Source organism: Hemiscyllium ocellatum, chromosome 9 (assembly GCF_020745735.1).
Source record: "Hemiscyllium ocellatum isolate sHemOce1 chromosome 9, sHemOce1.pat.X.cur, whole genome shotgun sequence".
In the NCBI taxonomy this organism is placed as follows: Eukaryota; Metazoa; Chordata; class Chondrichthyes; order Orectolobiformes; family Hemiscylliidae; genus Hemiscyllium; species Hemiscyllium ocellatum.
In genome coordinates, this window is record NC_083409.1 from 40,402,448 (window position 1) to 40,426,176 (window position 23,729).

Below are 23,729 nucleotides of genomic sequence, written 5' to 3' on the forward strand. Positions count from 1 at the left end.
GAGAGGTTGCATCCTGTAATTTTATCTGGTGAGTGACAGGATGAGAACCTGCTTATCAATGAAGGGAGATTAGGTGGAAAATTGGACCCTTTCTTCCCTCAATGTCAAAGTTCTCATTTCTCAATCTCTTGCTATTTTCCCAACTGATTCACCAATCCCCACATCATTCAGGGACTGGGAAGATTTTACCTGATGTCAATTGTTTAATTTAAATTGGGGATTGCTGTCTAAATGTCATAGTGTAGCAGCTGACTGCTTAAAATATTCCAACTTTATGAATATGCAATGAAAATGAATTGGTATGACCTCACCAGTCTGTGTTTAGCATCATGGCATTTTGTGTCAATTATTTTGAGAAGAAATCATTAGTTTACGTCACCTGTTGTGTGAGTCCAAATACCATAAACATCAATGCAAAGAATGAAACTATTATTATGATTTGACTTTATCATATAATAAAAAAGTTAGTGAGAATGAAGAAATAGTCCCTGAAATCAAAAGAAAGCCTGCAAGAGGAGCCCTCAGAATGAAAATGTCTCCTCGTGAACAAAACTCATCCATTTTGTAATATCCTTCAGGGAAGGAATTCTACTATCCTTACCTGGTGAAGTCTTAACATGACTTCTGACTCACAGCAATGTGTTGACTCTTAACTCCATTTAGTTCAAGGGCAATTAGGGATGGATGAGAAATGTTGACCTTAGCAATGATTCCCCACATCTCATCAAAGAATAAAGAAGAAATGTATTTGTTTGGATGAGCCTGGCTGGTGCAGGTGTTTCTCTCTGGTAAGACATTACTTTCTCTGAAGTGCAATTTTGAATAAACAACGAGGAAACAGAAGAGATGATACAAAGTAAACTAATTTCTTAATTAGGTTCTTCTGAACTGTCATTCTGGATTAGTGGTGCTGGAAGAGCACAGCAGTTCAGGCAGCATCCAAGGACCTGCGAAATCGACATTTCGGGCAAAAGCCCTTCTTCAGGAATAAAGGCATTGAGCCTGAAGCATGGAGAGATAAGTTACAGGAGGGTGGGGGTGGGGAGAGAGTAGCATAGAGTACAATGGGTGAGTGGGGGAGGGGATGAAGGTGATAGGTCGGGGAGGAGACGGTGGAGTGGATAGGTGGAAAAGGACATAGGCAGGTAGGACAAATCCGGACAAGTCATGGGGACAGTGCTGAGCTGGAAGTTTGGAACTAGGTTGAGGTGGGGGCAGAGGAAATGAGGAAACTGTTGAAGTCCACATTGATGCCCTGGGGTTGAAGAGTTCCGTGGCGGAAGATGAGGCGTTCTTCCTCCAGGCGTCTGGTGGTGAGGGAGCGGTACTGAAGGAGGCCCACCGTGGCCCAACGTTTCAACTCCCCCTCCCACTCTGCCGAGAACATGGAGGTCCTGGGCCTCCTTCACCGCCGCTCCCTCACCACCAGACGCCTGGAGGAAGAACACCTCATCTTCTGCCTCGGAATACTTCAACCCCAGGGCATCAATGTGGACTTCAACAGTTTCCTCATTTCCCCTTCCCCCACCTCACCCTAGTTCCAAATTTCCAGCTCAGCACTGTCCCCATGACTTGTCCGGACTTGTCCTACTGACCTATCTCCTTTTTCACCTATCCACTCCACCCTCTTCTCCCTGACCTATCACCTTCATCCCCTTCCCCACTCACCCATTGTACTCTATGCTACTTTCTCCCCACCCCCACCCTCCTCTAGCTTATCTCTCCACGCTTCAGGCTCACTGCCTTTATTCCTGATGAAGGGCTTTTGCCCGAAACGTCGATTTCGCTGCTCCTTGGATTCCGCCTGAACTGCTGTGCTCTTCCAGCACCACTAATCCAGAATCTGGTTTCCAGCATCTGAAGTCATTGTTTTTACCTTCTGAACTGTCACACAACTGATAGCCTTAGTGCCTTATGAATACTTTGAAAATAGCAATCATTCAAATGGTGCAGACATGGACCTTTTTGATTTAAACTGCTTGATAAAGGGCATTATCTTTAGCAGAGATAAAGAGAGCCTCTATGACCAGGATAAGTAGCCAACAGCATTCAGGCTGCTGGTTCTTTTTCACCATGTAAAGATCATTATTTTGTTTTGTTATAAGTGCTACGGTATCCAATTATGAGAAAAATATTTAATGGTTACAAATATTTCTTTATTCCGATGACTTTGGCTTAGTGGTAGGAGACAGAGGGTATTGGGGAAGGTTGTTAGTGCGACAGGCCAGTGTCCTATGGCATAACACAGGGATCTTATTGTTTGTGATATATATAAAATGACATCGAAGTAAATGTCGGGCAATTGGCGGGGGAAGACAAACATGTTTGAAAATTACACAAAGGTTGACAGTGAGGGAGAAAGTGCTAGATCACAGGAGATATACAGAGGAACCTTGATTATCTGAAGGACACGGGTGAAGAGTATTTTATTCGGTTAATCAAATTCTGGATAACTGAATGCTGGATAACGTAATTGAGCCAAACTTTGGGACCTTGCAATCTTGCCAGGTAATCTCATATTCAGATAATTGAATGCCGGATAATCGAGGTTCCTCTGATAGACAGATTGGTCAGATAGGCAGGTCAATTATTGATGGAACTTAACCCTGATAAATGTCAGGTAAAGCACTTTGGTAGAAGTAACAAGGTAAAGAAGGACTCAATGAATGACTGGACATAAGGAAGTTCAAAGAAACAGAGGGTTCTTGGGGTGCTTGTCCATTGATCCCTGAGGGTGGCAGGACAGGTTAATAGGACAGTTAAGAAAGCCTGCAGGAGACTTGCCTTTATCATGAATTATAAGAGCAGGGAGGACATATTAGAGTTGTACAGGACTTCGGTGAGACCACAACTAAAGTACTGTGTTCGGTTCTGGTCACTGCACTACGGGAAGGGTCAGAATGCATTGGATGGAGTACAGGGGAGAGTCACCTGGATATTTCCTGTGACAGAGCAGTTTAACTCTGAACAAAGTCTGGATAAACTTGAGTTTATTTCTTTGAAACAGAGAAGGCTGAGAGGGGACCTAACTGAGGTGCATAGAATTATAAGGGGCATGAACAGGCTGAATAGAAAGTTGTTGTTCCCCTCAGTTAAAAGGTCAATAATGAAAAGGCATAGTTTTAAGTTGAAAAGCAGAAACTTTAGAGGGATCCTGAGAAAAAAACTTTGTCACCCAGAGGGTGGTGAGAATCTGGAATGCCCTGCCTGAGAGGTCATTGAGGTGGGAAACCTTCCAACCTTTAAAATGTGGAATCTGCCATTTACAGGTTCAGAATGTGTAGCAGTGATGGAGGAGGCTACTTCGATTACTCACCATTCTTCCAAGGTAGACAAGCAGGAGGCTGGAAGAACACAGCAAGTTAGGCAGCATTAGGAGGTGGAGGAGCCAATGTTTCAGGTGTAAACATTCTTCGGGGCAGTCCTCATTTATCACCCAGTGATCCTTTAAGCAATATTGTGCAATGTTGTCTGTTTTCCTGTGAATGGGACTCTCTCATTGATATGCAAAACACATTCACTTTTCCAAACGTTACTTGAAATATCTTCAAGGCCAGAGGTCAAGTGTTGGAAAGTGAGACTGGCGTAGATTTCGAATGGTTTTTGTTGTTGTAGACTTGATGGGCTGAAGGGCCTCTTCTGTACTGTATGATTATATGATTCTGTGAATATTTGAGAATGAGTGACTTCTTTTCTGACCAATTCCACACATGTCATAGATAATTTATGATTTATTGGTTCTGTAGATAGTGTACGCTGGGTGAATTGACATGGAAGGACTGTGAGTTGGTAAGGAGTGAGGAGCATGGGCAGTGGATAATGAGTATGAGTTGGCATAAAATTAGAATAGGAACATAATGGGTGAAACCCTAGGGAAACAATCGCAGCTTTCTAACTTGTCTGCCTCAGGACTTAGCTGTGGGTCTTTGTTTCTGGATGAGTAGGTCCAACTCCATCCCTAACTCATCTACCCCTCCAGAATGTAAATCACAACATCTGGGGCTTTTGACCAAGGAGGGTCCAATGAGTTAGTAAATTTCCCTTTATGAGCTCTCTCCTTCAGTAACAAAAATCTTACCTTTCCTCTCAGATCAAGGAGTCCCTTGGTAATGATTTTCTTCAGTTTGTCAGGTTCTGCCATAGACAGGTTCAGAATGAGTAACCATGACAGATGAGGCTGCTTCATCTGCTCACCATCCTTCTCCATCCTTGTTTATCACCCAGTGACCCTTGGAGCAACATTGAGCAGTGTTGTCTGGTTTCCTGTGACTGGGACTCTCTCATTGACACAGACAACAAATTCAATTTTCCTTTGATTGGCCACTGTATTGCATTTTCTTTTATTCCTTCACAGGATGAGAGGGTCCCTAGCTAGGCCAGCATTTGTTGCCCATCCCTAAGTACCCAGAGGGCAATTAAAACTCAACCACATTGCTGTGGGTCTGGAGTCACATGTAGGATGACCAGGTAAGGATGGATGTTTCCTTCTTTAGTGAACCAAATGGGTTTTTCCTGCCAATCAACAATGAATTCGTGATTCATTGCTAATTCCAGATTTTTTACTGAATTGAATTTCCAGCATTTGCCATGGCGAGATTCGAACCATGGTCCTCGGAACACTACCTGGGTTTCTGGATTAATAGTCCAGTGTTAATATCACTAGGCGATTGCTCCCTCTGTTTGAGCACCTTTCACATACACTGGATGTTCCTAAGTATTTTAGAACCAACAAAATACTTTTAAATTGTAGCCATTGTTGTAATGTAGGAAACATTGCAGCCAATAGTCTGCACTCTGAACTCATAAACTGTTTTAACAATGATGATTGATCCATTTGGATATGATGTTGAAGCTCTGACTTGATTCGGGTTCCCTTTGTATCCAGTCGCCTAGCTGGAATGAACATTAACTACAAAGTTATCTATTACCTGCTTGGAAAAGTCATGTTGACTGACTTGTGTTGAGAAATAAAGGTGGAAAATCCAACAGTTGGATCTCAGCATTTTATCATTTTAACAAAACTACGGCCTACCGTCTCGTTTACTCTAAAAAAAAGTATTTTTTAAATGAACGTGTTCAAATATATTATAACAGACCTTTATGGCAGTGGAATTTGAAGCTCAGAGATAGTGATCACTTCCTCAGCACTGGTGACCATTCCAATTAAATTGTGCTCCAGGGCACTTAAATCAAGGAAGGACTGATAAGGAGGAAAACAAAGATGCTATGAGTTGCTATGATCTCGAAGCAGATTCAATAGTAATGTCTAAAAAGGAATTTAATACGTGTCGAGGCATATTAGAAACCTGGAATAGAGACAATGAAGAAAATGGCCTCCTTTGTTTTCCTATATGATCCTCTGAGTGTACCACAAATTGAAGTTTTTCCTAAATCCCATGAGCAAAAATAAGAAACCTTGGGCACCCAATGTAAGCTTGATCAGGCAGCTTAAAAAAAAAGCCCAAGTGGAATTATCACAGGTCGTTACTTTGAAGGTCAGAGGAATTAACTTGGCTCCCAAAATTTCCCCGATAGAAATATTGCTTCTTTAACAGACCCCTTGCAATAGAGGAGGGGAATTCTGGTTGCATTTCTCACGTATTTGCGGTCAAAATGAAGGTGACATTTCTTTTTGTAATTGCTCGGGTTGTGTATTTCCAAAAACATGAAGGTTTATGAAAGACCAAGGTTGTGGTTAGGCCCAATCTCAGTGGCTGTCAGTAAAGTAGCACTGTAGACTTCAGAGGAAGCTTTCTGCTTGAAGGGGACCAAGCTGTAAAGGGTTTGCTGATAGCAACTGATAAGGAGCAAGTTATGCATCTACTCTGTTCCTGTCTGATGGGCTTCCTTGACAATGTTAATCGTCATGCACAAATGGTTCTCAAGGTCTAAATTTTACTCAATCGACTCATCAGAAATGACTCATTCTCTAATTCCCCTTTCAATAGCATGTATTATGAATGACCTGTTTTTATTCATCACAGCACAGAAAGTAAATTGGGTATAATTTATATCTTCATCCTGCCCTACTTCTGCTAAAAAATGCAGTACATTATGGTTAAAGCTTGCAGACGGATTGTTTATTGCCCAGCACCTGATGGCCCTGTTCCTGAGGCATGACACAATTTTCTGGCAAAGCCTCATGAGCACGTAGAGATCAGGGCAGTCACAGCACTCCAGGGTGATAGGTGGTACTTGTACACATGCGCACACACGTACACACCTGTCTAACAGTGCCAAGCATTAAGCAACCATTGGTCCAACACAGAACCTTAAAGAGGTCACTTAGAAAGCACCCGCAACTGTTTCCTTATATGAATTCTCCTCTTGTGTAATAACCCCAGACTCTGGGCAACATTCCTCAAGTTATTATGGGTCCAGATGGGCTATACCAGATTGTCTTAGAACATAGAATGTTACAGCACAGTACAGGCCCTTCAGCCCTCGATGTTGCGCTGACCTGTGAAATTAATCTGATGCCCATCTAACCTACACTGTTCCATTATTATCCATATGTATGTCCAATGCCCATTTAAATTCTCTTAACATTGGCGAGTCTACTACTATTGCAGACAGGCTGTTCCGCAGCCCAACCACTCTCTGAGTAAAGAAACTACTCTTGATATCTGAACTAAATCTACCACCCCTCAATTTGAAGTTATGTCCCCTCATGTTAGCCTTCACCATCTGAGTAAAAAGCCTCTCACTGTCCACCCAATCTAACCCTTTGATTATCTTATACATCTCGATTAAGTCACCTCTCAACCTTCTTCTCTCTAATGAAAACAATCTCGGTTCCCTTAGCCTTTCCTTGTAAGACCTTCCTTCCATACCAGGTAACATCCTAGTAAATCTCCTCTGAACTCTTTCCAAAGCTTCCACATCCTACATATAATGCAGTGACCAGAACTACACGCAATACCAATGTCTTGTATAGCTGAAGTATGACATCATGGCTCCAAAACTCAATCCCCTTACCAATAAAAGTCAACACACCATATGCCTCTTAATGACCCTATCAACCTGGTGGGCAACTTTCAGGGATTTATGCACCTGGACACCAATATCTCTCTGTTCATCTCCACTGCCAACAATTTTACCATTAGCCCAGTACTCTGCATTCCCGTTACTTCTTCCAAAGTGAAGAACCTCAAACTTTTCTGCATTAACCTCCATTTGCTACTTCTCAGCTCAGCTCTGCATCTTATCTATGTCCCTCTACAACCCATAACATCCTTCAGCATTATCCACAACTCTGCCTACCTTAATGTCATCCACAAATGTACTAACCCATCCTTTTATGCCTATCTCCAGATCATTTACAAAAATGACAAACAGCAGTGGCCTCAAAACAGATCCTTGCAGCACATCACTGGTAACTAAGCTCCAGGATGACCATTTCCCATCATTCACCACCCTTTGTCTTAGATGCAGATTTGCTCACTGAGCCAGAATGTTCATTTCCAGACGTTTTGTCACCCTTATACAGTAACATCTGCAGTGGGCCTCTGGGTGAAGCACTGCTGATGATTCCTGCTTTCTATTTCCACGTTTGGGTTTGGTGATGTCATTTCCTGTGGTGATGTCATTTATTGTTCTTTCTCTCAGGGGGTGGTATATGGAGTCTAACTCGATATGTTTGTTGATAGTGTTTCGATTGGAATGCCATGCTTCAAGGAATTCTTGTGTGTGCCACTGTTTGGCTTGTCCTAGGATGGATGTGTTGTCCCAGTTGAAGTGATGTCCTTCCTTATCTGTATGTAATGAGAGAGGGTCATGTCATTGTTTTGGCTAGTTGATGTTCATGTATCCTGGTGGTTAGTTTTTTTTTCTTGCTGAAACATCTAAATCCTGGAATCTGCAACAGCCATTCCTGTCTCGCCTTAAGCCATGTCTCTGAAATGACCACAATATTGAAATCCCAAGCTCAAGATGGCAACTGCAGCTTGTTTTTCTGTTGCTGTGTTTTCTGTTCTAGCCAGCAGTTTTGTCTTCTGTAGCTGTTTTTCTGTGCCTTGCTGCTTGTTACACTGTGTAGGAGAGAGATTTATCCAGTGTCTATTGACTTTTAAGATTACTCAATAAATGTTCGTATTTAATCAAATTGCTCACCAGTAGCATTAATACTAAATACTGCAGATGTTGGAAATCTGAAAGCAAAGCAAAAATTGCTGGAGAAACTCTGCAGGTCTGGCAGCATTAATGGAGAGAGAAGTAGAGTTAACGTTGCAGTCAGTAGTGGATGAAAGGTCATTGACCTGAAAAGGTCACTTGGTTTCACACGCCACAGATTGTGTCTGAGCTGCTGAATATTTCCAGTATTTTTTGAGTTCCGCTTTATATTAGCAAATTGCTGTTGCCGACTCTTAACTACATTTAACTGAATCTGAAAAGAACCACTTGGATACAGTCTGTGATCCAGGACACCTGCACATCCCTGGACACTATGGAAAATTTCCCATGACCAATCTACCACGCCTGCACATCTTTGGACTGTGGGAGGAAACCGTGGCATCCAGAGAAAACTCACGCAGACACAGGATGAATGTGCAAACTTCAAACAGGTAGTCACCCAAGGCTGGACAGTTCATTGCTAGCAGCCATCAGAGTGAGAGAATCCTCCTTTTATCCTGTTTCCTTTTAATTGACTTGCTGGCTAACGACATCTAGCACTCAGAGCAAGAAAACCATTTACCTGCAATGTAGGTGTGACGAGTGTGTGTTTCATCAACTGTGTCACCCATAACATACTCGAGTTCAAACTCAGGCTGGTACATGAGTACCTCAGCTCACCAGTAGACTTTCTCCCACTAGCAGACACAGACCAGGTTTGAATTGACTTCAACTCCTGTTCTTATGTATTCTTGAAAGGTGAAAATATGATTCTCGCCCAGACTGCTGTTGTTTCTCCCAAATTGTTCACAGTTTGAGATAACTCACAGATTACATTCATGTTAAGTCTAATCCCTTTGAAATTTCCTTGATGTTTTGTTGTATGTGACTGGGCCTTTGTCTCTAGACACCACTGAATGTACATCTGATGTCAATTTTGACCATATTTCCATTTTATTAAAACCTGCAAGTTGAAGTTGAAGTTTATGATCTGTGGTCATGACACTTCATTTCATAGGTGTCATCAGGAGCATTAATATAAAATACTGCAGATACTGGAAATCTGAAATCAAACCAGAAAATGCTGGTGAAATTCTGCAGGTTTGGCAGCATCAATGGAGAGAGAAACGTTACAATAGTGAATGAAAGATCATCAACCTAAAAGGTCACTTGCTGTCACTCTCCACAGATTCTGTCTGAGCTGCTGAATATTTCCAATATTTTTCTGAGTTCTATTTTATATTTAAGACCGTTGCTGCTCTGCTAAGTTGTTTCCTGAGAATGCCCTCTATTCTGCTACTCTGGCATCTGATATCTGGCTCAGATTCTCAGTTTCACATTTCCACTACTGCCAGCATCTAGATCGTACCCACCCTGTTCGATGGCAAATATTCACAGCTCACTAAACAAAGGCATGAAAGATTTGAGACTTCACTTTTAGACACAGTAGACACCAAGCATATTGCATCCATTGCTCACTCAGTATATACTCCAGTTAAATTTGTCACCATTCACTCACTGTTGCTGCTTTTACTTTACCTTAGCTCTTCCACTCTTGTGCATGCAGGAAGGAAGATTTGCACTTGACACAACTATAGGCCATCGCAAAGTGCTTTATGTCAATATAGCCACTGGTAGGAAATGCAGGAGTCAATTTGTGCACAGCAACTCTGAATTTAATTTCCCTCTTTTCCTCAGTTCTCTTTCTGTATCTGATTTGACATTGAATTGTCTCTTTCTAATTTACCTCCCTTCTCTCTCCTTCCAATGTTTATTACACAGTATTTAAGTTTCCTCAGTTAAAGAGATACACAATGTATCACTTGATCATCAATACCTCATTATCATTTTCTGTTTTTATTTTAGATTTCCAGCATCTTCCATGTCAAGATCTTGCCCACACATTGATGCTAGAGTTGGAGGAAGTGAAATACAAGCAACAAAAAGTGTGGTTTCAAGTTAGGCAGAACTGGTTTGAAAAGGGAAATGCAGACAACATAGATCCAGACCTTCATGCTTTGGTCATAAGAAATTTCTCCTTTCTCCGACCAACCCACCCTGTAGGAATTCAAAAGTTCCTCTAACTTGGCACCTCTTCCCTGTTATTGCGGACAGCTCAGAGTCCACATCCTTAATATTGTGGTGAGCACAGGTTCTTACTGGTGCAGGTGAGAGTGTTCCGGTGCCTAAAATAGCTTCATCTGAATGTGGTCAAGACAAACTGCAAGAAGCACAGCCTGAGTTTGAGCCCATGTCTGAGCAGTATGTTGCAGACCAGCTTTCTGTGCAAAAGTCAACAACTTGCTTTGGACAAATTCAAATCATATTGTGTCCATTACTGCATGTAATTTTGACTTTTTTTTAGTTATAGAGATGGCATATTTACATCACCAACATTATAAAATGTCACGCATGCATTCTAACAGAGTTACGTCGACTTGTTGTGATGCAGCACAGGAGGCCATTCAGCCCCATTCTGTTCATGCAGCTTCTTTGGTAGAACTCTCCAATTAATCCCACTCCCTTATTCTTTCCTGCATCTCTGCAATTCATTTCCCTGCAAACATTCATCCAATGCCATTTTGAAAGTTACTGTTGAATTACTAGTTACTAACTTTGCCAGCAAGTATATGCAAGTCAGCTTGTAAAATACCATCACCAACGTGCACTATTCCTTCATAAAAGAACTCAGTAATGATCATCGAAACCAATTTGGACTGATTCTTACTTTGTTTTTTGGTGAATTGCTAGTTATGTCAAATTTCATGGGGGCTATCTCACCAGGATGCTAAGTATGATTGCTTAATATCTGAACTCACCTCACTAACTACCTGCCCTCCCACTTTGGAGGCTCTCTTGCCCCATTTAACCGCATACTCTTCCTAAAACAACTCACCGCGCAGCAGGTCTCCTTAGAAAGGTCTATGTCCCTTGCATTTGTGCCATCTTTAAAAGGCTGTTGTGCATCTGGACAGCCATTGGCCATCCAGCATTGCCCCACAAAGGAAAATATTATGGAACAGCAGGCACAAAACCATACTGCCCAGTGTATCTTTCCACCATGACTTCCACTCCCTCACACATACAGTCCTAACCACACCCTTGTTGTTTGACCATCAGGCCACACAGTTTCTCTGTCCTTCATTATATCCCATGTAAAAACCCTCTCTAAGTCACTGAAAGTTTGCTCCTGATGTCCACTGAAGATCCACATTTTGCAATTGAACATCACATTCAGGCAAGCAACCAGACAAGTTCAAATTTGAGTTTTGAATTCCAGGCACCGAAAGCAAACACAAACGGAATGGGTAGAGGCTGCAGTTCACACCCACACAAAACAAACCATTCCAACCAACAACTAATAGCAATCCATGATGGTCTGCTGCCCCAGCTCCCATCTACAGGAATCTAGTGCCAATCAGGTCATATCTGGATTGTAGCATCCAATGTAGCTGAGCTCTGTCAGGCACAAGGAGATTGTCCACCTCCATAACGTCCTCTTTGTCTTCCTCGGAAACTTCCAGTCTCTCATTTCTTCAGCGTCCACCTCACTGCCTGCTCCCATTGTGGAGAGCACAGGACAGCAAGAGGATGCAACACACCCACCCTGTTCAGACTATACTGAGGACCCACCCAGATCTGCCCAAGCAGCAAAACTGCACCCTCATCAGACACAAAATCACTGAAGATTACTGGAAAAACTCTGAAGGTTGGGAAGCATCAGTGGAGAGGAACAGAGTTAATGTTTTGGGTGCTGTGACCTTTCTTCAGTACTGATGGTAGCTTAGGAAATAGGTTGGTACGTATGCTGAAGATGGGGTGGGGGAGAGGGCAGGAGTAAACGATAGGTGCACATGAAGCCTAGAGAGAAAGAGAGAGAGAGAGAGAATAATAGTTGCACAAAGGAATGGATAATGGTCAGCCTGAATAGCTGTTAAAGGGGACCAACAGTAGTTGATAATGGGTTGCTTTGTGATAGCAGCCCATACAAGACAAGGCCTGATGTGTCAGGGTTAGGGTGCAGACTTAGGAGAAGATGCTCAGGGCCTGAAATTATTGAACTCAATATGGAGTCCTGAAGGTGCAGAGTTTCCAAGCAAAAAATGAGGTGCTGTTCTTCCAGTTTGTGCTGAGTTTCGCTGGAGCCCTGCAGCAAGCCGGAGACAGAGATTTTGGCCAGAAAACACGGTGGTGTATTGAAGTGGCAGACAACAGGAAGTTCAGCCACATGTTTGTGGACAGAATGGGGGTGTTGTGCAAAGCGGTCACCCAGTCTGCATTTCACCTCCTCATTGTAGAGGAGACCACATTGTGAGCAGTGAACGCAGTAGACTGGATTGAGTGAAATGCAGTTTCACCTCTAAGGTGTATTTGGGGCATGGATAGTGAGGAATCTGTGAGTATTTAGCAAGGAGCAGTGACGATTGGGGAGATGATGGGAGCGGAGGAGCAATTGACCAAGGTGTCCTGGACGGAGTGTTCCCTGTGGACGGCTGACAAGGGAGGGAAGGGAAGGTGTGTCTAGTGTGGCATCTTGTTGGAGGTGGTGGAAATGGCGGCTAATGATCCTTTGGATGTGGATGATTGTGGGATGGTAAGTGAAGACCAGGGGGACTCGATTACCGATGTGGAGGGAAGGGAAGCCCCATCATCTGCTCCACCATGGCATGATTGAAGCATGTGCAGTAACTTGGTGAAGGCACAGTGGCTTAGTGGTTAGCACTGTTGCCTCACATCGTCAGCGACCCGGATCCGATTCCAGCCTCGGGTGAGTATGTGTGTGGAGTTTGCACTTTCTCTCTGTGTCTGCGTGGGTGTGCTCTGATTTCCTCCCACAAGCACAAAGACATGCAGGTTAGGTGAATTGACCATGCTAAATTGCCCACAGTGTTCGGGGATGTGTAGGTTAGGTGCATTAGTTAAGGGTAAAATGTTGAGTATTGGTTAAGGGGATGGGTTTGAGTGGGATACTTTTCGAAGGGTCAGTGTGGACTTGTTAGGCCAAAGGGCCTGTTTCCACACTGTCAGGATTCTATGTTAGATTGACTGAGGGACCAACATATTACATCAAGAAGGGAGTGTCTGCTGTGTTTTGACCCTCCCGCCATCCCAGCCCCAGATCAATCATTTATCTTCTTGTTACATTCAATTCAGTCCATTATCATAAATACGTGAAATATAATGATGTTGCCCTTGTCCCATATCACCCTTGGAAGTTTGACAAATGATGAGATACTTTTGGCCACCATTTGCCTCTTTTTATGTCATTGCCACTAACTCCTACATCATTGAGGTGACAATGTTAGACCTGCACGCTCCAATGGCACGGTGCAAATCACCTTTGAGCAGAATTTAAAGGCTTAGCACTTTCACTCTGTATGCATTGGAAATGGGCAAAGAAATTATAGATTCATAGAGGCATAGTGATATATAGCACGGAAACAGACCCTTCAGTCCAAATCGTCCATGCCAACCAGATAATCTAAATTAATCTAGTCCCATTTGCCAACATTTTGCCCCTATCCCTCTAAACCCTTCCTTTTCCCATCCAGATGCCTTTCAAATGTTATAACTATACCAGCCTTCAGCACTTCCTCTGACAGCTCATTCCAGACATGTTCTGCCCTCCTCATGAAAAAGTTACCCCTTAGGCCCCTTTTAAATTTTTCTCCTCTCACCCTAAACCTATATCCTCTAGTTCTGGACTCCGCCACCCTGAGGAAAATACCTTGTCTATTTATCCTATCCTGCTCCTCATGGTTTTATCAACCTCTGTAAGGTCATCCCTCAGCCTCTGACGCTGCGGGGTAAAATAGCCCCAGTCTATTCAGCCTCTGCCTATAGCTCAAACCCGGACACATCCTTGGAAATCCAGTATCAAAATTGTGACTGGAGTTTATAAACATTTGCTTCACGTCTTTGTCCCTTCAAATTCCTAGTACCCAGCAAACGTGGATCTCATGCTACTGACTCTCAGGATTTTCCAGTTGTCGAGAGAATGGGTGGGAGATAAATCTTGCATAGGGCACCATCTGCGGTGTGCTCCACCTTGTCGCCAGGCTGCCCCCCCAAGCCTGCATGTCCTCTTTTACCCTGCACTACCCAAAAAGTCCAATTTCAACCATTTTCCTGCAAAGTGGTGACCCACCGCATTCTAACTGCCCTCCGTGCCACTCAATCCCAATGTTACACCTTGGTGATGCCTCCACACTGCCCTCTGTGGAGGCCATAGTGGTGGTCACTGCCACCCTCCTGCAGCCTACTGCACCCTCCAATGTTGTCCCACTTACCCCCAACAACACCTTGGCTTTACCCCCAACACCGTTCTACTCTCCACATGCCTATGCTTCCCCACACCTCCCAAGGCAGTCTTGACTCCCCTCCCCCAACCACATGGGCAGTGATCCCACATTTAATCCCCTACAGTCCCCACCTTGCACCCTGCTGAATGATTGATGGATGGATGCCCTCTCCACCTACCCCCCAACCACCATCCCCCCTCACCTCCAGGACTTTACTTACTCTGACTGACCTCGATGAGCAGCCCCCAGCAGAACATGTTTGACCAGAGGCTCTCTGACTGACAATAGGCAATTTACTGACTGTTGTCCACTCCCCAGACTTAGCAGGCAGATTCCTTGACCATCTGATGAAGGGCTTTTACCCAAAATGTCGACTTTCCTGTTCCTCCGATGCTGCCTGACCTGCAGTGCTTTTCCAGCACCAGTCTAATCTTGACTCTAATCTCCAGCATCTGCAGTACCCACTTATGCCTAGATCCCTTGACCATGTCCTGCCTGCTTTCATGATTGACTTTTGACAAGTCCCTGGACTGAGTGCACACTGTCCCCATGACTGATGGTGCTGGTACCCTGACAGATGATTCCCTCTTTTCTGGACAGAGGATTGGCCCCCAACTCACTTTCCACCACCATGGCCATCAGGTTGAATAACTGCACTGTGTGTTTGCCACACAGGCAGCTGGCACGTGCTGTCATTTTTAGATTGATGTCTTGGTGTGCTGTACCGCAACAAGCTTACCCACCCCCTCACACTGGACAGGCCTTATCGACGTGCCTGACAAACAGCACTTCTGTATGCCTGCGCAGAAGAACACATAAATATGGCATACAGACAGCCTTTAGGTTCTGGCTGTAGCCCCAATGTGCCAACACAATGTAGCAAGAATACTGCGAGCATGCAGGTAGGCGCTAAGTGAGTGTGCATTAAGAGAGCAAGCAGGCAGCCCTGAGATGCAGCCTGGCCCACTCTGTACACTGAGTGTTCCTCTCTGCTTGCAAAGTGACTCTTCAGCAGCCTTTCATTGTGAGTGAAATGCAGAGCTGTGCTCCCTGAGCATGTGGCAAGTGGCTCAGAGAGATGCCACGAGGATTGTGGCAAATATTGGATGTCAATATCTGTCCATAAAGACTGACACAAATCCCTAGGGCCCCTATAAGATTTTGGCAAAGCACAGTAGGTCAGGCAGCATCTGAGGAGCAGGAGAACCAACGTTTAGGAAACCTAATGAAGAGCTTTTGCCCGAAACATCGATTTTCCTGCTCCTCGGATGCTGCCTGACCTGCTGTGCTTTTCCAGCGCCACTCTAATCTTGACTCTAATCTCCAGCATTCGCAGTACCCACTCTGTCCTTTAAGATTTTATATATTGTCTTTTACAACTCCATGCTGCATTTCCTTTATTAGTACATATCTTGTCATATGTCTTTGAGTTGATCCCAGGTTACGCTCTCTGACATTATCTAAAGTTAGTCTGACTTTCTGTTAGTCGCTGTGTCTATCCCCCTCATCTTCTAAACAAGAGTTTTCAAGTCCTCTGGCATCATCCCGCTATCCAAGGAAGACTGGAAAATTATGGCCATATTTTCTCTGCAGTTACCACCCTACTTCCCTAAGTAACTTGAGTGCATCACATTTGGGGGAATTGAGTGCCCTTTTAAGCTATTCTGCATTGTTTATTTTTACCCTATCCGGTATTACCACAAACCCCTCCTGGTACTCTGCAACCCAAACGCTATCCCCTCTCTGGAGAAGCAGTACCCCTTGAGGTCAAAGTTGTGCAAGGATGAGGATCAGTTTGCAAAGGTCCACAGTCGTAGCACACATGCAAATCTCACTCAACAGTTGCCTTGGCTGAATCTTACTGTGACATTAGGGGAACCACAACTGAAACATAAGTTCATGAAATATCTAACCCAGGTTTCATCAAACTGGTTGAGGACAGCAGCTCTGTCGGAAGCATCCCGTCCTGTCAAGACGGGTACTATGCTAGTTCCCACAACAGCATTGCACAGTCTGGGACCTGGTTTATTTACGTTGATCGTTATCTACAAACAGTTAGCGCTAATACAATGCATATTTTTAACCGCTGACGTCAGACACGAAGTCTCTGAATGCTGCTGTGGCTTGAAGTTGCAGAGTAGCAATTAATGGGTGGAAGTTTTCTCTCCTCTCTCTCTCTCTGTAGTCACTGGAGCTGATCTCCTGTGTGCGTGAAGTCATTGAACTGGGAGGGTCTTAGCACTCAAGCAGCCAATTAGCTTTCACAAAGTCAGCGGGCTCACAGCATTTTTAACCTGCCTGGAGCAGCGCTGACTGGACATTCACAACCTGCCCCACCAGGGAATTGTTTTGGTATCAGCATCTCCAGCTCCAACCTCGGGGGAAAAAAAAACATGCAGACTGTACTGTTCTTGTTCCCGCAGCTCAACCTGTCAGCTCCCAAAGAAGAGCCCTATAGGATCATCAAACAGGAGAACCAGGAGGGGAAAGGAGAGAATAAAAACAGGTAATGAGGCGTAACATGATCGGAAAGGTTCCTGGATCTGTGCCTTTGACATCTCTGGGTACAAAGTTTTATAATAGGAGTGTACATCTAGAATAACTGCAAATATCACAGAAACTCAGTTTTAACTGAACAAATACACGACAATTTAAAGTAAAGGACAGTATCATTGTTATTTTTGTCATTTAGTTTTGTTCAGCTGATAATCTGCATGCGTCTCGTGCACATCTAGAATAACAGCAAATATAAACTCATCACAAAAGGTTAGCTTTTAACTGAATAAATAGCACATGACACTTTAGAGTACAAGGACTGTATTATTCAGCTTTTTATGTCATTTGTTTTGTAAGCAGACCAGAATGAGCATGGAAGCTTGTTTATACCGCAGTGTTTCAAAAAATTATCTTTTCAAAGCACTGTTCAGACCTATTTTGTTAATTAAATGTTAGTTTGCTCCTGCCAACAGAGAGGAGGTTTGGATGAGGAGAAAGATAAGCGTTCATTTTCTACAAATGTGGCTTATTTGTTATAGTGAAGATTTGGTACAGGGGCACAAAATACAAGTCAATAATAAAACCAATAAAGAATTTGGAGCAACTTCTTTACTCCAGTGGGTGGTCAAGATGTGAAAGCTGTTACCACCAAAAGTGGTTGAGGCAAACGTTATAAACCAGCTGGGGGGTTGTGACTAATTACATGGAGGAGGAAGAGGGAAATGCTGGGGTTGATGAATCTGCTGCCTGTGTGAAGTATCAATGGATGGTGGCCTATATCTACATTGTCCATTCTAGTGGAATGTTTTGGGGTCAGAATCATTGCAATAATCTTAGCTTAACTTCCCAACTCAAAATATTCTGCACAACTTGCCCAGCTACCCTATTTTGCATTGACTTCAATGGAAAATGTTTCCTGATGGATGATCAGGTCAAATTTGCTGCTGTATCTCCATTTTCTCTGAAACTCCATACACTTAATATATTCGTTGCTTTGAATACTATTTGGTGATTTAATGACAGAATGTTCTATTGTATAAACTTACACAAGGTTGAATAGTTACAGTTACAGGAAATGGAGAAGGAGTGCAATTTTTTTTGTACAGTGGTAATCTGTGTTGTACTGTTTCCAGGCTATTGCTTGATTGGTCTATCCTAATACAGTTCATCAAATTCATATTTTTCAGGCTGAAAGAGAAACGGAATCGGTTAAGCCTCCTCCTGCAGAAGGCAGAATCCCGTGAAATCTTCATTCCATTTCCCAGTAAACCTGAAAAGTCAAAGTGAGTTTTGCCCTAGTACTGGTTTTCTGAGCCATGCTGTTAATTTGGGGTGGCATGGCAGCTCAGTGGATAGCACTGCTGCCTCACAGGGACATAGGTTCAATTCTGGCCTTGGGTGACTGTATGGAATTTGAACATTCTTCCCATGTCTGCATGGGTTTCCTCTGTGCACCCTGGTTCCTCCCACAGTCTGACGAAGTGCAGATTAGGTGGATTGGCCATGCTAAATTTCCCCTCGTGTCAAGGGATTTGCAGGCTAGGTGGATGAGTCATGGACAATGTAGTGTTACAGGTGTAGGGTGGATCTAGGTGCAGTGCTCTTCAGAGGATTGGAATGGGCTGAATGGTTGTACGATTATTGATTCGCTTCTAAAAGGGGGAGAAAACTGAGGATAACTTTGAACATTGTTAAATAACCGAATATGCTGGTGGTGAGAAGATCTTGTTTGCAAGTGTGTGCCGTGCACTTGCGGTCTGTTTGTTCTTAAACTCGAGACAGTCTCTTCCTGTGACAACTCATCCTGTCTGACTGGGCTGCAGAATTTTTTTATTTAAGTGTAGCCATGAAACAAAGGGAATCAAGTCCTCTTTTCTTGCTGGAACTGCTGAATTAATGAGATGTACATACCTTTTACAATAACAAATTATTAATTGTGAAGTATTATTTTGAACTAAACAATATGGAGGAGGGGCCTGAGGTTCTCTGCAGACTTTTAGACACTTGGTCACCTCAGCCCGAAGTACAGTTGTGCGTTCATCTCATCTGTTGACAGCTATTGTTGTTGTGGTCAAGCTTTGCAGGTGGGTGCTGTTGACAATGGTTAAAAAAAGATTAGTGGTCAGTCTCAACTCCAGCAACTAAACACCAAAATGTCAATTGCTTTCCTGTACTGCTGCGCTGAGCTGTTTTGTGGCCGTACTGAAAGAGTTGGGTTGAGGTTCTGAATCATTTTTTTTCTGCAGCCTGCATAATGCAAGGAAACTTTCCATTTGCATCAACAAATTTGCTGAAGTGAAATGCTGAACATGATCTTTTTGCACCTGCAAAGCAATCATTTTAGTTAGCCTGCTAACTGTTGTTTTTAACAAATTTTGAAATTTATCATGATTTTTTTTCCTAGTACACCTCCTGATGAACCACCTAAATGGAGTGAGTCGCTAGACCAGCTCCTAGCACATAAATGTAAGTATTACTCATTAACTCTGGGTAAAAATATGGATTGTCAGCAAGACTGTTACTGACAAAATATTTACCAATAGATGTAATGGCTGGAGTTAATATGATGTAAAAATGTTTCAAACTCCGCTTACTTAGATCTATTGTATAGTGCATTTTCACTAAATTTCTGTAAATGGGACCACCATTTTGTGCGTAGATTGTGTATCCATTCCAAAAGAACTATATATACACCTTTATTTTACATAAAATAGAACCTGACGATACTAGAAAAATAGGAGAAAGTGAGGACTGCAGCTGCTGGAGTATCAGAGTCGAAGAGAGTGGTGCTGGAAAAGCGCAGCCAGTCAGGCAGCATCCAAGGAGCAGGAGAATCGACGTTTCGAGCATCTTCCTGATGAAGGTCTCGTGCCCAAAAAGTTGACTGTCCTGCTCCTTGGATGCTGCCTGACCAGCTATGCTTTTCCAGCACTACACTCTTCAATACTAGAAGAATAGCTTGTTTATGAAGTTGTCTTTGAAATCATTGTAACTAACCAGTCTGGTTAAACATGGAGGTGGCATCAATATTTACAGTTGGTCACATTGTTTTTTTTTCCCTAAAGCTGGCTTGGGTCTCTTTCGAGCTTTCTTACAATCAGAGTACAGTGAGGAGAACATTGAATTCTGGATGGCCTGTGAAGACTACAAGAAAACCAAATCACCTGCAAAACTGGCCTCCAAAGCAAAGAAAATCTATTCGGATTTCATTGAAACTGATGCCCCAAAAGAAGTAAGGGATAATTATGATTCTGTAATAGATTTATTAAGGTATCTTATAAGGAAATAGAATTAAGAAAATTTGAACTTTTCTTGAAGACGTGGGGATATGTTGAGCATTTATCTTTAAGTGGTGTCCTGGAATATATGCATAAGAGTGGTGAATGTAGATTCAATAGAAACTTCCAAAAGAGTTTGGTAAATACTTAAAATGAAATCTTACTGAGAAAATTGGGAATGGTGGTAACTGGGACAGAGGCAACAGGTTGAAATGACCTCCCTTGTGTTATATGTGTGAGAGTATTGGACTGGATGAGTGCATTCCAAAGTATGGAGTGCCCTCCTTTTCACAGAATAATAGGATGCAATAAAATATTAATCAAAAACCTCAATCACCAAAACTTGGGTGATCTAACCTCCTATTTAGAATACAAATGAAACCTTCCATCATGTGGAAAGCCCAAACAGGAATGAAGAGCATAGTCCTCACAATATTTCACATGCTTGGTTGGTCTGGCTAGTTTGTTCCCACACCTACAAGGTCTTTGCATCAATCAGGCCACCTTAATTGTCTATATGGAGTTTGTACGTTCTCCCTGTGTCTGCGTGGGATTCCACCAGGTGCTCCAGTTTTGTCCCACAGTTCAAAGATGTGCAAGTTAGGTAGATTGGCCATGCTAAATTGCACATAGTATCCATAGGTATGCAGACTAGGTGGGCTAGCCAAGGGAAATGTAGAGTTATGGGGATAGGGTGGGTTCATCTGAGGGGGGACGCTCTTCAGAGGGTTGGTGTGGACTCAATGGACCAAATGCCCTCTTTCTGCACTGTAGGGAATCTGTGATTCTGGCTTCTTTCTGAAAGGAATTTTCTTTTTCTTTCCTCATATTTTTCTTCAAAGAGGAAGACTTTTCAAATCAGAACAGAAAAAGCAGTCAGAATTAGGTGGACCTGTGACAGAAGTGGTGCGAGAGTTGCACTTTACATTTAGTTACAGTTCAAAAAAGTGCACTGTTAGAAGTCTTTGTCAGATGTGATATAAAATGATACTGTGGACACACTTTGTGGAGCCAAATGCATGTAGTGGCCAGGAAGGTAATTGGATGATTTTTTGAGGGGAAAAAAAAACAAACTTTTTAAAATAACTCTATACTTCTTTTACTTTAAGGTGAATATTGATTTTCGGACCAAAGAGGTGACAAAGAAGAACACTCAATTACCCACTTTATCCTGTTTTGACTTGGCCCAGAGTAAAGTGCATACCCTGATGGAGAAAGACTCTTATCCGAGATTCCTCAAATCAGAGTTTTACAGAGATTTGTTAAAGCAGGCACCGGTTGAGAATAATGGGCAAAGACGTCGATCCCAGTCCTTCACATCAGCTGGTCTCCTTCAAAATTCAGAATTCACTGCCTGGCTTTAATGAACAGAAGTGGGGTTTTTTTTCAAAGTAAAGACGCTATTTACGGCGACTTATTGGAAACAAGCTTCCTACAGCCTCCCTGACTTCGTCCCTGCAGCTCTCAAATTTACTTGGGAATGCTTGTCACTCGAAGAACCTGGAGTCTTTTTAATAGCTCAGATTATTCAAAGAACATTTTTAATGAATTATGATTCTATTTAAAAGATGCATTGTTAATTTACTGAAGCTTAAGATACTATTAAGTAACACATTTGTAAATCTGAAAACCTTTACTGTGTGTATAAATTATTCATTTTTTGTGCTGTTAATATATTTAATATTTGTGTTATCCTATTCCTGAATCCTGTGCGCATGGTGCTCAATTTAGCACAGTGCCAATGAAAGAGTCGGTCAACAAGTGTTGACTTTCATTAAAGGGAAAGTATATTTTTCATGTTCATATTATTCATTGAATTAACCTCATTCCCCCTATTCTGAACCCCTTCTGCTTTAAAGTGATGAATTTCACTTACCTGAGTGTAAAACACTTGTTTCTGGTGTTAAATAATGCTGCTGGGCTCATCGCTCATAACAGATTGGGCTCTCAATGGCTTTGGAAACATACTACCAACCGGCACCCTGACTAGAACCAACAAGAGGTGACAAGAACTTTCTGGAAGTGTTAGGTGGCCCTAAACTGGCCCCATTGACACTGAGGTCAGGTTGCAGTCGTGGTAGCAGAAATCCATTTCGGATTGCAATGAGTAGGAACTTCCTCGCTCATTGGGTGGTGAAATTTTGAAATTCTTTACCCCAGATGGCTGTGGAAACGCAGTCATTTAGTTACCTCATGGTAGAGGTAGGTACATTTCTAATTACTAATGACACCAAGGGGTATGAGGAATGGGTCGAAATATATTGACATTTATTTCGAAGGAATAGAGTACAAAAGTGAGGAAGTGTTGCTTCAGCTGTACTTGGCATTCGTGAGATCACACTTGGAGTTCTGTATTTGGTATGCAGTTTAGTCCCCTTACTTGAAGAGGGATGCAGTTGTATTGGGGTCAGTTCAGAGGAGATTCACTACATTGATTTCAGAGATGAGGGGTTCATTTTATGAAGAGAGAGATTCAGCAGTTAAAGCCTATACTGTCTGGAGTTTAGAAGAATGAGAGGTGATCTAATTGAGGTAATTCAGATGCTAAAAGGGATTGACAAATAGGTGTGGAAAGGATGTTTCCTCACATGGTAGTAGATTTAAAACCAAGATGAGAAACTACTTATTTCTCAAAGGGTTGTAGATCTGTGGAATTCACCAGCCCAGGGCATGGTGGATGCTAGGACACTGAGTAAATTTAAAGAGGCATTAAATAGATTTTTTAATAAGTACTGGGTTGAAGGATTATGGAGAGGAAAATGGAGTTAAGACCAATCTGAGAACACCGTGACTATATCAAATGGGGAAGGAGGGTGGAGAGGCTGACTTGCCCGCTTCTGCTTCTAGTTCTTACAGCATTGGCATCAGCCATCATGTCGGACATCTGGCCTATATCTACATCTTTAGCAATAGTGTCACCAGCTATGAATGAGGGTTTTAATACTGGCACCTTCATGGACAGATGGTTAATCCAACATTTTGAACAGCTGTGACTATTGGGAGCTAAACATCTGATAAATTCTGAATACTTGCCTGCCTTGATCCAGCAGGGGGCATTGAGAGAAATCCACCATTGTGTGGGCTGCACTGACTTGGATCCTTATTTTGAGAGAATATCTTGTATAAGGAAGTCCTTCATGTCTATCCGCAGTTTTGAGTGAACTAATTTGTATCTTTACATCATAACCTGCCAAAACCAGCTCTTTTTGCCATTGTTAAAAGATGCCTATTTGAAACTTTCTGAAACACCTCTTAGAAAGCAACATTTTATTGGAAAATGCCATTAATTGCTCAGGATTGGATAATGGTAAAAAAATCCTGATCTAATTTCATATGAAGGAAGAGGCAGAACAATCCTTATGTGACTGTAAATCTTTCCTCAAAAGGGGAGGTAATTTTACAGCTGCTCTGAACTGCTTCTTGAGTCTAAATAGCAATTAATGCGATGACATCTGGAGTATTTGGAAAAACGAATGAAGTGAATGTGCCAGATTTCTCAAGAGCTAATTTGGAAGTCCAACAATTTTTAACGTAATTATTT

The 23,729-nt window shown here is 42.6% G+C and overlaps 1 protein-coding gene across 1 annotated transcript; it reads left to right on the top strand.

Annotated features, from left to right (window-relative positions):
- Positions 1-16,718: 16,718 nt before the first annotated feature.
- LOC132818678 (regulator of G-protein signaling 21-like) lies at positions 16,719-21,983 on the top strand. Its single transcript, XM_060829703.1, has 5 exons — positions 16,719-16,920; positions 18,098-18,193; positions 19,315-19,376; positions 19,976-20,142; positions 21,298-21,983. Exons 1-5 carry the CDS (start codon positions 16,808-16,810, stop codon positions 21,550-21,552), a joined length of 693 nt encoding a protein of 230 aa, XP_060685686.1. The 5' UTR covers positions 16,719-16,807; the 3' UTR covers positions 21,553-21,983.
- The last annotated feature ends 1,746 nt before the right edge of the window (positions 21,984-23,729 follow it).